This window comes from Dipodomys spectabilis, unplaced genomic scaffold (genome assembly GCF_019054845.1).
Source record: "Dipodomys spectabilis isolate Male_0828 unplaced genomic scaffold, ASM1905484v1 ptg000017l, whole genome shotgun sequence".
NCBI classification, from domain to species: domain Eukaryota; kingdom Metazoa; phylum Chordata; class Mammalia; order Rodentia; family Heteromyidae; genus Dipodomys; species Dipodomys spectabilis.
Genome location: NW_024870694.1, coordinates 7,420,381 through 7,434,503, shown reverse-complemented (window position 1 = coordinate 7,434,503; position 14,123 = coordinate 7,420,381). Strand labels below are relative to the sequence as shown.

Sequence of the window (14,123 nt, the reverse complement as noted above, 5' to 3'; positions counted from 1 at the left end):
CCGGTGGGGCTCTCGCTCGGGAACTACCCACCGAAGTGGTCTTGTCCGCCCCGCCCTGGCTGCATCGGCCTCACCCACTGCATCTCCATCTTTTCCTTGCTGTCCTCCAGCGCCTCAGAGATCCTCGGTGTCGGCATTTCCCGGGTCCATTTCCCGGTCTGGCTTTGGGGCCTCTCCTGGGACTCCCGGCTCTGGCTGCTAGACACAGTCGCTGCCCGGACGCCCCCCACCCGGCGCGCCCTCCTTTGGCACGGTCGCCCGGCCAGAGAATCGCCCAATAAGAGCACCGGACTCCAGCCTGACAGTTCGGGAAGCAGCCAATCGAGCCAGGCTAGGGAAGGGGGCGCAGCGCCGGGGCCGAAGTTAGGTTGAATGGGGTGGTGGGGGGGAGAAGGGGTGTGGATAAGAGGGGACACAAATTAGGGGAGGTAGGTTTGGGGGTGCACGAACCCCAGCCGGGGGCGGGGACGGAACGCACGCCACTGAGGTCCGGCAAACCGAGCGAGTCTCGGTTCCAGGCGCCAGGCAGCCAGGGAACGAGGGAGGGGGCGCAGTGAACATTTCAGGTGAGGGAGGGGAAGCTGGGGGTCCCCGCGGCTCCCCGGGCCTAGGCCCGAGGATGCCCGCGGAGCGCCAAGGCTGGGGCTGGGGCCCAGCCGAGGGCGGAGGCGGCCGCGCGCCGCTGTGAGCCGAGGCCCGAGCGGCGCGGGGGGCGGGGAGGCGGCGGGAGGAGGGGATGCGGAGGGCGCTCCGGCGGCGGCGGCGGCGGCGGCGAGCGGGCGAGAAGGGAGGAGCGGCGCGAGCGGCCGGAGCAGCGCAGGGCCCGAGGCGTGCATGGCGCGCCCCGAGCCGGGCTCCTGCGGGCTCCTCCGGAGCGCCCCCGGAGCGCGGCGGCTCTTTGGCGGGACCCTCTCGGCTGGTTGTTTTTGAGCCCCGGCCCTTCATCTCTGGATGCCGCGGCCCCCGGGAGAAGTCCGCCTGCGTTGGGGCAGAACGGCGGCGGCGCTGCGCCGGATTCCGCCCTCCGCCTAGTCGTGGTGCGCCCGGCCGCGGTGGGCCCGCGGGCGGCGGCGAGGAGCCTGGGCTTGGGCAGCCAGCACGACAGCCCTGTGGACCGGCGGCTGCGGGCCAGCCCCGCTGGGTTTGGGGGGTAGGGGGGAGGCGAGAGGCGAAGGGCCGCACCGCAGGAGCCGGTCCTCGCCCTCGCCCCCGCCCCCTGCGAGGACGCGCCGGAGGCTCGGCTCCGCTCGCGGTGGGGCCACGCTCCCTCTCTCCGAGCGCGAGGTGGGGGATGCGGGAAGCGGCCCCCCCGAGCTCCAGGACCCTCCCCCCCGGGGCTCCGGAGCGGTTGCTCCGCCCGCCGCCCCCTCCCCCGTCCTCTCCACCCCCCCATCCCACCTCCCCACCCCTCGGAAGAAAATAATGCTGGCTGGCGCCCGCACCTCTCAGTCGCTCCCAGTCCGCCTCGAGGAAAGGGCACCCGCTGCGTCTCCGCGCCCGGACCCCTGCCGAGCCGCCCTCGCCACCACCTCGCCCCGAGAGCCGCCGCGCGCCGCTTAGGCAGAATCTACCAGCGCGCCGCGCCCCAACACTGCCGGCTCCGGGAAGCCGCCGCCCGCAAGGACACCTCTCCGTCCCGCCTCGTCCGCAACTCCGGCCCTCGTCGGGCTCCACGCGAACCAAGAGTCGGGACGCCTCGGTGCGCGCGGCGCCGCAGCCGAAGCGGCCCCCGCTGCCCGCTCTCCGAGCCAACTCCTCCTCGGACCTGGGACTCCACACGCGGATTCTCAGCGACTTCTTCTCACCTCGGGGCTCCCCGGGTCTCCCCGCTCAGCTTCCCGCTGCCCTCCACCGCTCAGGACGGGGGTGCCAAGATGCCCCGCTACTGCGCAGGGCCCCGGGCCTCCCTCGACGTGTGACCCCAGCCTGGTCCCCCTGCTCGGCCGTCCACCCTCTCCTTGGAGACCCCCGGCCCGGCCCCCGGGGGAGGAGGAGGAAGACGACGAGGCCGAGGGGGGAATGTCCGGCTCCCAAAGCGTGAGCCCCCCGGGCTACGCGGCGCAGACAGCGGCGCCGACGTCCCGGGGAGGCCCGGAGCACCGTTCGGCGTGGGGGGAGGCCGATTCCCGCGCCAATGGCTATCCCCATACCCCCGGGGGCTCCACGCGCGGCTCCACCAAGAAACCCGGGGGGGCGGTGACCCCGCAACAGCAGCAGCGCCTGGCCAGCCGCTGGCGCGGCGACGACGACGACGATCCTCCGCTGAGCGGCGACGATCCCCTGGCGGGGGGCTTCGGTTTCAGCTTCCGCTCTAAGTCAGCCTGGCAGGAGCGCGGTGGCGACGACTGCGGTCGCGGCAGCCGGCGGCAGCGCCGGGGCGCGGCCGGCGGGGGCAGCACCCGGGCGCCCCCTGCGGGCGGCGGCGGCGGCGGCGGCTCCGCGGCCGCGGCGGCCGCGGCGGGCGGGACGGAGGTGCGCCCCCGCTCGGTGGAGCTGGGCCTGGAGGAGCGGCGGGGCAAGGGCCGCGCGGCCGACGAGCTGGAGGCCGGCGCCGCCGTCGAGGGCGGCGAAGGGTCCAGGGATGGCGGCAATTCGGCAGGCTCAGGCTCGGGGCCCGGCGCAGTGCTGTCGCTGGGTGCCTGCTGCCTGGCCATACTGCAGGTGTTCCGTTCCAAGAAGTTCCCGTCGGACAAGCTGGAGAGGCTATATCAGCGCTACTTCTTCCGCCTGAACCAGAGCAGCCTCACCATGCTCATGGCCGTGCTGGTGCTCGTGTGCCTGGTCATGCTGGCCTTCCACGCGGCGCGGCCTCCACTCCAGTTGCCCTACCTGGCCGTGCTGGCAGCCGCCGTGGGTGTGATCCTCATCATGGCTGTGCTCTGCAACCGCGCGGCCTTCCACCAGGACCACATGGGCTTGGCCTGCTATGCGCTCATCGCCGTGGTGCTGGCCGTCCAGGTGGTGGGCCTGTTGCTGCCCCAACCGCGCAGCGCCTCGGAGGGCATCTGGTGGACGGTGTTCTTCATCTACACCATCTACACGCTGCTGCCTGTGCGCATGCGGGCTGCGGTGCTCAGCGGGGTGCTGCTGTCTGCTCTCCACCTGGCCATCGCCCTACACACCAATGCCCAGGACCAGTTTCTGCTCAAGCAGGTAGGGGCCCAGATGGCCACTGGGACTGGATTGTGGGGGTGGACAGAGGGTAGGCACCTGACTCCACAGAAAGAGAGCCCACTTGACACATAGCATCTTAGTTATAAAACAATGGTCTTGTGTTATTTGTAATGTTCCTGGCTGGGTAGATGATGAATTCAAAACCTGTCATCATTGCCCTGACTCAGTAAGGAAGGAGAAAGTGAGAGAAAATTACATGAGGGAAGTCCCCATCTCTCCCTGAGTTTCTGTCCCTGTATACAGAGGCTAGTCATAAAAGTGGCTGAATTCTCTAGTGGCCACCCTATACTGAGTGTCGCTGTAGGTTTTCTGTTAGCCTACACCTGGATAAAGGGTTGGGGTAGCATCCCCAGGGCATCTTGTGACCAGTCTGAAGGAGGAAATGATAGCCCTACTACTTATGCCAGGGATTTGGCAGTTAGAGAGATTCTTGAACTTGACAGAGGATCAACAAGTTTGGTTTGCTCAAGTGCCTGAAGTTTCTGTGAACTAAGGTGGGAAAGAGCACTGAGAAGTGTGTGTCACAGTCCCCTTTCTGGTTTGAACAGAAAGCTGGTGGGGAGAACATTATCCCTTTCAATAGGTGCTCCCGGTTGTTGACTGAGGGTAGGGGTTTTTTAATCCCTGCTAGGACTTGAGTGAGCCTTGAACTGTAAAATGTAAAACTTCTGCCTAGGTAACAGGCAATTCCAGGCTTCTGGAAGAGATTCCTGCTAGCCATTATGGCGGTAGGGTGAAAAAGCCCCTCTGACGTCCACACTTTCCCTTAATACTCTGTTTCTGTCCCACTGAACATGGTTGTTTGCATGCTCTTCCCTTGGAGAGAGTCAAGTGGGACACTGGTAAGTGACTTCAGACCCCTCTGCATACTCCTACCTCCCTCCTGTCATCTGCTTCTTCTCGTGGAACTTCCTAACAGGGGCCCATTGCTATTATTTTCTTCCTCCTCCCTACTTCTACCTTCTTCCTCAGACTTTGATCTTTTGAATACTGAACTCTTTTGGGGTATTCTCTTGTTTCTTAGACACATAACTTTCCTATAGGAATATCACTGGTATGAGCTACAGAGCACTGGGCTCTTGCTGAACTGTGGGGTGCTCTCTGGCAGGGAAGAAGGGAGGGATTATGCCACCTCTCTGGGCTATGGCCCATGAGTTCTGTTTCTGGAGAAGGAGAGGGTTAACTATGCTGATGTTCCCTAACATCCTCAGTTCCCAGACTCACCTACTGCAAGGAACCGTCTGGTCTTCCACACTGGCTTCTCCTTCTATGTGAGCAACAGTGGAATCAGATCCATAGACTGAAGCACTTTTTTTTTTCCTCCAGTGTCCTTTGGTTTTCCAGATTTAGTGTAGTCTCCTTTGCAAAGGTTCCCAAGTATGTTTCTTCTTCTCCATGCTTTCCTGTAAGTTTTCTTGCATAGTGAAGAATACTTAGTAGCAATTTAATGAGTGCTTGCCAGTTGGATTGGGGTCCAATTAGTAGAGCAGGTGGTGTTCTTAGGTGGTGTTAAAAGTTTTCCTGAGAGGCTGGGAAAGTGGCTCAGTGGTAAGGTGCATTCCTAGCACGCATGAAGGCCTAGGTTGGATTCCTCTGTACCACAATAACAGAAAAAGCCGCTGTGGCTCAAGTAGTAGAGTGCTAGCCTTGAGCAAAAGAAGCTCAGGGACAGTGTCCAGGCCCTGAGTTCAAGCCTCAGGACTGGCAAGACAAAAAAGTTTTCCTGATCTAGGATCAGAAGGAAATAAAAATCCTTAGAGATCAGCTTTGACCAGGAGAGAACTCTTTTGGGAGGTGTTGGTTTAAAAAGTTACTATTACAGAGTGCTTAAAAAGGTTGCAATTCTCAACCTAAAGACCCATGCTTTCTGATGGGTGTTAATATATCTGAGTTGTGTTCCTGCCTTTGGTAAGTATAGTTTTCTGTAGGCAGAATAACATGCCATTTACATGGAGTAGTGGGGATTTACAGGAGAGTTCAAGATGCTTTCTGAGCCAGACTTATAGGATATGAAGCCTGATTCAGCCCTAGGTTATCCTGGATGTATGTTCTGAAGAAATTGAGACCAGATCTCAGAAACAGGGTGCTGAAGCTGGAGCAGCCCCATCTCAGTGTGAAAATGCCAATGCAATGTATGTCTGACAGACTTCCCTCCTGGCTCCAGGCAAACCCCTTTCCTTTTCTCTTTCTACCCCCATCAGGTTCCACCCCAGGTTTCTTTGCCCATTGTGGTCTTTAGACTGTAACCTAGCTGCAGAATTTTGGGTGGATTTATACTTAACTTTTCTTGATCTGAGTATAGCAGAGTTTGTTATGAGTGGTCTAAGACAAGGGAATGCAAACATTCTTTCTATTTGGCTTCAGAGAAAACTGTATCTTTTTTGTTTGTACTTGATTTACCTTTCTGATTATGCATGCCATAAAATTTGTTTTTCTTGAGCAAACTATGCTGGATTGCAGGCAAATATTAGTGGAACAGTCCGGCATTAAACTCTGCCTCAGGTTACCTCAGTGTATAAGTGTTTGGAGGTGGCTTGGGTTAGAGGCTTACTTATTCTTTGATGAAGACACATGTCCAGAGAAAGAGGTAACGGTGAACCATTTCTGGTGTTGGGGTTTAAAAACTCCCTCTCCACAGTACCTCAAACATATAATAGGCCCTTGATAAACTATCTGTGCATTTCTTCACTTCTCCTGCAAGGCTGCCACTCTCAACTCTGTATCCCAGGGCCTCAACATCATCTGACTTGAGCATTTTATTCTTCCCCAGCCCTTTGGTGCTTGGGCTTTGTCCTTGGCTTCAGCAGAAGTAGCATTTTAACTTTATTTTATTTTTCTTTTTGGAGCCAGTATGGGAGCTGTCACTCTCCCACCTGAGCCATTCCTCTAGTCTGGTTTTTTGATGGTTATTGGAGATGAATTCTCATAGGTTTTTCTATGCAGGCTGGCTTTAAAATGGGATCGTCCAAGGCTCAGGCTTCTTAAGTAGCTAGAGCTATTGACAGCTGGCTAGCATTTGATTTCTTAGGAGGTTGATTTTTACTCAAGAGACAAAAGGCAAAGTGTGGTGGCCCTTGTGGGTCCTTCTCTGTAGCTCTTCCCTTCCCCTAGGAATCTGTCCTATCTCACTTCTGTCCATTCTCTCTCTCTGCCTGCACTTTTCCTTTCATATTTCCTTTTTCTGCCCTTCCCATCTGGATCTCTGTTCTGTCAGTCCATCTCTCCTTTCCTTGTTCTTCCTGTTTGTTCTGCGTTTCCTTCTCTTGCTCCCCGTACCTGGCCTCTCAGCCTTCTCTGTGTCCTTGTCTCGCGGTTGTCTCCTCATCTCTTACGAGGATACAGTAGGAGCGTCACAGGGGTGTTTTTTTCCCTTTTCCTTTGCCTGTTAGAAGTCCCTCTGCTACACCCATACCATAAATAACACTCGAGCATCTGCCAAACACATTCCTCACTTGTGTTAATAGGCTGCAATGATGCTGGAGCCTGTTTCCACGGCAACCTCATTTTTGTTTGACTGTATCCCACTCTGCTTCATAAAGCCTCTGTGAGCACTCACACACAAACAAGCAGGCTCCCACAACTAGTACCCATGCTTAGCAGTTAAAGATTATTTTGGAGACCATGTCTTTAAGTCATGTGGTGGTGAAGTGGTCATTTGATCTCAAGGAGATTGTCACCTCCTCCATCCAGTAATACCCTAGGACATGATAATGCATAGAAGGGCATAGACAGTTCTGTTCAAATGTGGGGTAATATTTTTACTCAACCACATTAAACATACCTCTCTGGCTTCCGGAGGGGAGGATTCCGATTCCATCTAGGTCTCTGGGAGCTTGCTGTGAGGGATGGCCCCTCCCTAGTCTATCTTCTTTCAGCTCTTTACCTCCTTCTTCCCTCCCATCCCTTTGGGAGAAGCACAGTAATTTCCTGCATTTCTTCTTATGTGCCTGTTTGAACCCACAACTGTCACAGTTGTTCCAGCAATCAGAATGGCACTGGCACTGTGTGGGTGCTGTTCTGTGACTGAGCACGTGTGAGTGTCTGTTGAGTAGAGGCAAAGGATGATGGGGGTAGGGATGTGGTCTGGGAATCAAGCTCTGTAGCTGCCCAGTGATAGGAGCATGTGTGTGAGCATGCACGCATTTTAGTCCGTCTGTCTGGGAGCAGTTTGGCCCTAGTGAAGGGAATGGCTGGCAAGCTGTTGTGTTAACTTTGAAAGATTCACAAGCAAACTTGTCCCATTTGTTCTTGGCTGGTAGCTGGTTTCCTGTGGCTGCCTTTCTGATTTGATTGCCCCTTTTACCTTGACCTCTAGCTCCTCCAGGATGTACCCTGGGTTGTACTCCTTCCCCTTTCCATGGTAACACTGGGGCTGGGTTTGAGTAGTCAGCTCCTCTGACCCTGTGGAATTCCCTCTTCTTTACTGATGCCCACCTGCTCAGCAGCCCAGTGAGCCCCACTGAAGAGCTGCGTCCTTGCTGGAACCTGGCCCATAGGCCTTCTTGTAGGTCGCTGTGGTTGCCCAGGTGCACTGCTGGCTTGTGTGGAGGAAGAGAGCTTCACAACAAAGGCCAGGCATTGTCTGCCACCAATTACTTGTCTATCACCTGCATTCTGCCGAGGAGAAATCAGGCTACAAGTAAACTGCAGTGGCAGCAGCAGGCTGGATTGGAGATTGGCTTTGAATTTGGAACAGAGGAGGGTCTGCTGGCCTTGCCTCTAGGCTAATTGTATTAGCCAGTTGAATTTGCTAATTGTCTTTGATTATATTGCTCCCTCTCCAGGCAGCTGGAGAGGAGGCTTGGAAGGGAACAGAGTGGCCCCTGATAAAGGTTTGAGTGGGGCTTCTGGATAGGGGGTCATCTGTTAGATATCAGGAGAGTCCTGATTCATGTAGGGAGGACCTCAGGAATGATGGAGACCCAGCCAAGGAACAGCATGCACAGCCATGTTATTTGTAAGAATGTACGTTGTTGTAACTTAGTTCAAGTTTGATCTGTAAATGAGAGCATGAGGTCTGTATACTATAGAACACAGAACAGCATGTTCATGTTTGTTGATGGAGAGAACACATGATGTATTAAACCTCGGCATAGCAACCTTCCCAGCTTCACATAAGCGTTTTAAAAATCAGAGTTAAAGGTTTGGATACAAGCTTTCCTCTTCAGACAGACAGGCCTCAGCCATGAGTCCCTGTGTCAGAGATTGCAGTTTGGCTGCAGAATATGGCTGTGATCTGGGCTTGGGCCAGATCGTCTTTTCTATTGAGATGTATGAATTGATGGAACTACCACCGTGGTCCTAGCCAAAGGTGGAAGTGGGAATGGAGCAGGGGTCCTCAGGAGGGAGCCTTCCTTGGTTGTCTCTGCCAGTGACTTGCTGTCCATGCTACCTCAGCTAAGTTAATTTGTCTTACGATGGGTCCAGCATGTCATTGTTTAACTTCTCAGGAGCAGAGCCTGCGTTGGGAATGGAAAGTTTGCTCTGGGAACCACAACATGCCTGCCCCTATAAATCCTTCAGGTACAGTTACATAAGTGATATTCTAGCATATTCTTTTCTGTCATCCATGCAGATGGGACTAGCTGGCTTGTGGAAAGATGAATGTGTTTAAGTAGAGACCAGACAGCTGTCTGCCAAGCTTATTGAGGAGGAAATTGCCTGTGTGGGCCAGTGAATCCTTGAATCCTAACCTTGGCTTATCATAATCCCTAAGGAACTTTTTTAAAAAATGCAGATTTCTAGGTCCCACTGGAAAGTGCAGCTTTCAAAAGTCCAGGCTGGGGTTCAGGAATGGATTTCTTTTTCAGTTTTTTTATACTGGGGTCCTTGAGCATGCTAAGCATGTGTATAGCCACTGAGCCACACACCCCAGCCTGAATCTACTTTTTTAAACAGCTTAAATCTTGTATTTGACGCTCTTCCATTGGTTTTGATGAGCAACTTTTAGGTTTGGGGACAAGATGAGTACTTAGGTCACTCTACCCTGGGAGATGGTGGTTCAATGTCTGATAACAGATGGCTGCCTCTTAAAGGCCTCTGAGGTATCTTCTCATCATACTCTTCTCAGAGTTTTAGTCTGCTTTCATCACCAATGCAAAATCCTGAGGTAGCTATCTTTATAAAGAAAAGAAGTTAATGTACAATTTTGGTTCAAGAGCACAGCACTTAGAGTGGTTCTGTTTTGGTGAAGGTAGCAACGGCAGAAGTCTAGTGTATACCCAAGCAGCCATATCTTTAACGAGGGCAGAGAAAGCTGGGGTTGTAGCCAAACTCAGGCTTTTATAACAACCATCTTGTGGAAACTACCAAGAAGTTGCAGAAGAACTCTTAAAAAATTTTTTTTTTGGTCGGTCCTGGGGCTTGAGCTCTGGGCCTGGGTACTGTCCATCAGCTCTTCAGCTCAAGGCTGGCACTCTACCCCTTAAGCCACAGTGCCATTTCTGGTTTTCTGGTGGTTTATTGGAGATAAGAGTCTCATGGAGGGGCTAGGAAGGTGGCTTAGTGGTAGAGTGCTTGCCTTGCATACATGAAGTCCTGGGTTCGGTTCCTCAGCACCACATAAACAGAAAAAGCCAGAAGTGGCGTTGTGGCTCAAGTGGTAGAACTCTAGCCTTCAGCTGAAGAGCTGAGGGACAGTGCCCAGGCCGAGTTCAGGCCCCACAACTGGCTGGGGGGGAGGGCGGGGGGGAAAGTCTCATGGACTTTCCTGCCCAGGCTGGCTTTGAACTGCAATCCTCAATCCTCAGATCTCATCCTTCTGAGTAGTTAGGATTACAGGTGTGAGCCACTGGTACCTGGTGCAGAAGATTTCTTAAGAGATCACAGAAGAAATACCTCACACCCATAATAACCTAAGGATCTACCATTAGGTCTCACCTCCCAGAGGTTCCACTGCCTGCCAGTAGTACAACTTTGGAGATCAAGCCTTTATTCATGATAGACCAATGAGGGATATAAATCACCTTCATCACCCTCAGCCCCTGTTTAAAGAAGCAAGATTTCTGCATCCCTGTAGACTCACTGAGTGGTGGTGTCCAGGTTGTGGAAGGGACTGGATGGTGGCAGCAGTGAAACAGGATGGTCAATGGACACCCATTCTGTATTCATACATACCTCCTGCACCATTCCTGTTCCCACTTCCCTTCAGAGGCAACACAATCTGCTTTGAGATCCCAATCTGTTTGGATGAAGGGGAGTAGTAGGAAAAACCTAGGTTTGCCTCTTGGTCCACTCATTTCTCTGGTGAATGGCTTTGAAAAGCATTGAGGCTATTCTAAGAATAGCTGGTATAGACAGTGGAAGAGGAGGTCAGAAGTGCAGCATCAGGGCAGGAGATTGGGAGGAACTAGGGAACTAGGAGATGGTTTGAAGGAGGGAAAGCAGGACTTTGAGAAAGCCACCAGAGATTGGAGCTGTGAGTATGATGAGGGGAAAGAGTTGGACGTGGGGGCAGGGATGCCTCTGGGAACAATGGGATGATATAGTCACAAGAGAAGGGGAGGCAAACAAAGCATAAGGACACAGTTGAGGCTTTGTTCTTTGGGCCATGTGTCAGGATGAAATTATAATAACTCCCCTTCCCCTCCCAACTACCTCTTGCTGGGGGTGTGGGGGTTTATGAGCTGCTGCTTTTTGTTCTGAGCTCCTGACTGACATTGCTTTTTCAAGGTCACTTCCCGCCCCCTCTCCCCTTGGGGCCTCCTGGGCTTTACCACAGAGCTTACCGATATCTCACTGTGCTTTTGGAAGGGGCACAGAGGGCTCCGGGGCCTCATGTTCAAATGCACTCAGCACATAGTAGGTACTTAGTGAAGATTTGAATGAACAAACGAATGAATGGTGGAGTGGGTGGATGCGTGCACGCAGGCTCTAGGCTGTGCTGAAGTGCTAGACCAACACCTCCACAAAAGGAAGCCACGCAGCTCGGTTTGGAAGCTTATTTTGGTGGGTTGTAATCCCAAACTCTGAGCAGGGCTTCCAAAACCCTCCTGCTGCAGTTTAAAATGCGTGCCTTAGAAACAGACAGAGCTGTCGCTGGCACTGCTGGTACTATATCACTTTACAGATTTGGAAACCGCCGTAAAGTCATTCTTTCCACTTTCTCTCCATTCATTCTTATGACCATCCACTATTTAGTGCCTACTGTATACCAGGCACTATGTTAGGCTCAGGAGCTGCAGAGATAGTTAAGACTGTGTCTGGTCCTGGCTCCCCTGAGATTCTCCCAGTAAGTGTGTTCCTGGGAGGGCCCTTAATCAATGTTTCACAGATACACATATGGTCTGTGTCAGATAAATTTAAGAAATGCAGCTGGCCTTCTGTATCTGCAGGTTTTGCATCTGTGGATTCAACTGCAGATTGAAATCATTTGAAAAAGATTGTGTTTGTACTGGATGTGTGCAGATTTCTTTTTTGTCATTATTTGCTAAGCAATGTAATGTCACAACTACTTACCCACAACTTAACATTGTATTAGGAAATGTAAGTAATCTATGGGTTATTTAGTACATGGTGGATATGCCTAGGTTATATGCAAGTACTACATTCTTTTATGTAGGGACTATAGAATTTGCAAATTTTGGTATCTGAGGGGAGGGGGCTTGGAACTGATCACCCAAGTATACCATGGGACTAATGCTCTGCATTAGACAGAATTCTTAGACTTCAAAACTTTTTTTTTAGACTTCAAAACTTTTTTTTAGACTTCAAAACTTTTAATATGTTCATGTGCATAAAAAGTTTCTGAGAGAAGAGACCGGTTTTTTAAAGGCACATCCTAGAATGAGGTCATTTGTATGGTACTTCAGTGCTTGCAGGAATTGCCCCATGGTCCAGCCCCTGCCTCTGGGGTAGCCCTGCCCAGAGGCACCAAGACAAGGGGGTTTGTTTGGCAGCTTTCTTCTCTCAGAAAGGAGATTGCCCAAGCAGTGTTGGCTGGCTGCCTGTTTTCAACTCTCATTCTCCATCTGGGTCAGAAATGAGATCCTTTTATAAAATAAAGTGATGGAGCTGGAAGGTATCAGGGAGATACCTCCATCTAGCTTCAGTTTCTTTTGGGGTTTTTAGCTGGCATTAGATACTGGAGCAGTTGGGCATTTGCATAATGACCATTTGGGGATGTAAGCTCCATTGAATGTCTTTCTAGAACTTTTGTTTCAGGCACTTTTGTGGCTTACCCTGGAGAAGTAGTGATGCGCTACTCCAAAGCATCTTTTTTGTCTGTGTTCTTTTATCCCATCCCCACTCTCCAAGAGGAGGAAACTCATAAAGAATATTGATAATAAGCAATGTGCATGTACTGAGTTACTACACACTAAGAAGGAGCTAATGTCCTACATGTACAACCTCGTTTAATCTTAGAATCAACTTTATGAGGAAGACACTTATCCTAAGCACATCATTGCAGAATCTGGGAGGAAAAGGTAAGTAATTTCCCCCAAGCAATGTAAGAGATGGGTGGGTTTCCTCTTGTCAAAGGTACAACACCTTTGACTCTTCCTGGCTAGTTTTCTAGCTCTTAGCACCTGTGGCTCTTCTCTAGCCTTGAGTCTAGGGGCCTGCTAGTAGGCAGGGCAGTTCTCTGACCAAAGTCTGCTGGGTGCTGGGGGTTGGGTATTCCAGCTATCTTGCCCTAGTGGCTCGGGGAGTCTAGTTCTAGAGTTTGTGTCCTACCTTGTCTACCAGACTTCTGTGGAAGAATTAAGCTCTAGCTGCCCAGAGTGGCAATGGGCTTGATACTTCCTTCCTCTTCTTACTGTTCTTCCTCTTGGCTCTCTTCCCTTCTTCCTCTTAATTTACCAGCTTCCTTCTAGTGTATCCTGGGGTCACTTCCCAGATAAACCACCAACGCTTGAACCTTTGTCTTGTCCTTTCTAATGTGAATCCAAATAGAGAATGGAGAAGCCAGAAGAACCCAGGTTTGATTTAAACCCTCGGGAGTGGGAAGTTGCTTACATGTCAGGTGCAGAACTTATGGTAGGTTGTAAAACCCTGAGCCTACCTGGGCCTTCCTTGCCTATTTGATACCATGTTTGTCATTGGTATATTGCAACAACATGTTATTTTTTGAATTGTTATTTTTAAAATTGTATAGCTTTATGAGCCCTTTCTGGTTGGCAGTCTGACTTGTCTACAGATTTCTAAACTACGTTTGCAAGATGGAGATAATTCTGTGACCTTAGCTAATTTCTTAGGATGAAAAATGAGTTTTGATTTGGAGCATTTTTGCTGTGATGTAGGTCAGAAAGCAACTCTATGCTGACTGAAGGGCCTGCTAGCTTCTTGGCCAAGCTGTGACATTGCTTGGTGGAGGACTCAGCCATCAGTCATTCTTCTCCTTGAGTCTGCAGGAAACTTACTAGCTAAAGTGGTGCTTCCTCTGCACTTTTTTCAATGCATGTTGGCCTGCTTATTCTTATGGACTGTCCCAGACACTATGTGTAGACAGGTAAAACTCACTGTGGTTCAGATTAATGCTTACTTACTGAGCTTCTCTGTGTAGTGTGGCTGGGGATATGTTTCTAAATGAGTGAGACATAGTCCTTGCTAGAGAAGACTCTACCATGTATTAATGGAAGAACTTAGGCCAACTATGACCTGTGGGATCAATTGCTTCTATGGTCCTGTAGGTGGGACCATTTATATAGAACTTTCTAGAGATAAGATTGGAACATATCAGAACTTGAGACCTGGACTGGACCAGTGAGTTTAGTCTCTTTTGATGGCTCAACCATGTCTGTATTTAATTAGCATTTTTTTAGGTAGCAGAGGAGTTCAGTGTGTGTTCTCAGTGCTTCTCAGAACAGCTCTGCGGAAGTGATGGTTAGGATGGGTGCAAACCTGGAGTTCTGGAGACAGCCCTGAACCCTGGCCAAGTCACCTTCCTTTTTATCAGTCAGGTTTCTCTCCTATATGTTGGCAATCTGATGTCCTCACTGGCAGGATCT

At 51.7% G+C, this 14,123-nt stretch overlaps 1 protein-coding gene across 1 annotated transcript in view; it reads left to right on the top strand.

Annotated features, from left to right (window-relative positions):
* The first annotated feature begins 1,523 nt into the window (after nt 1-1,523).
* Adcy5 (adenylate cyclase 5) overlaps nt 1,524-14,123 on the top strand; it is a 143,045-nt gene continuing 130,445 nt past the window's right edge. The window contains exon 1 of the mRNA XM_042668520.1: nt 1,524-3,153. Coding sequence (XP_042524454.1) covers nt 2,020-3,153 — 1,134 coding nt within the window. The 5' untranslated portion in view covers nt 1,524-2,019. The remainder of the gene's footprint in view (nt 3,154-14,123) is intronic.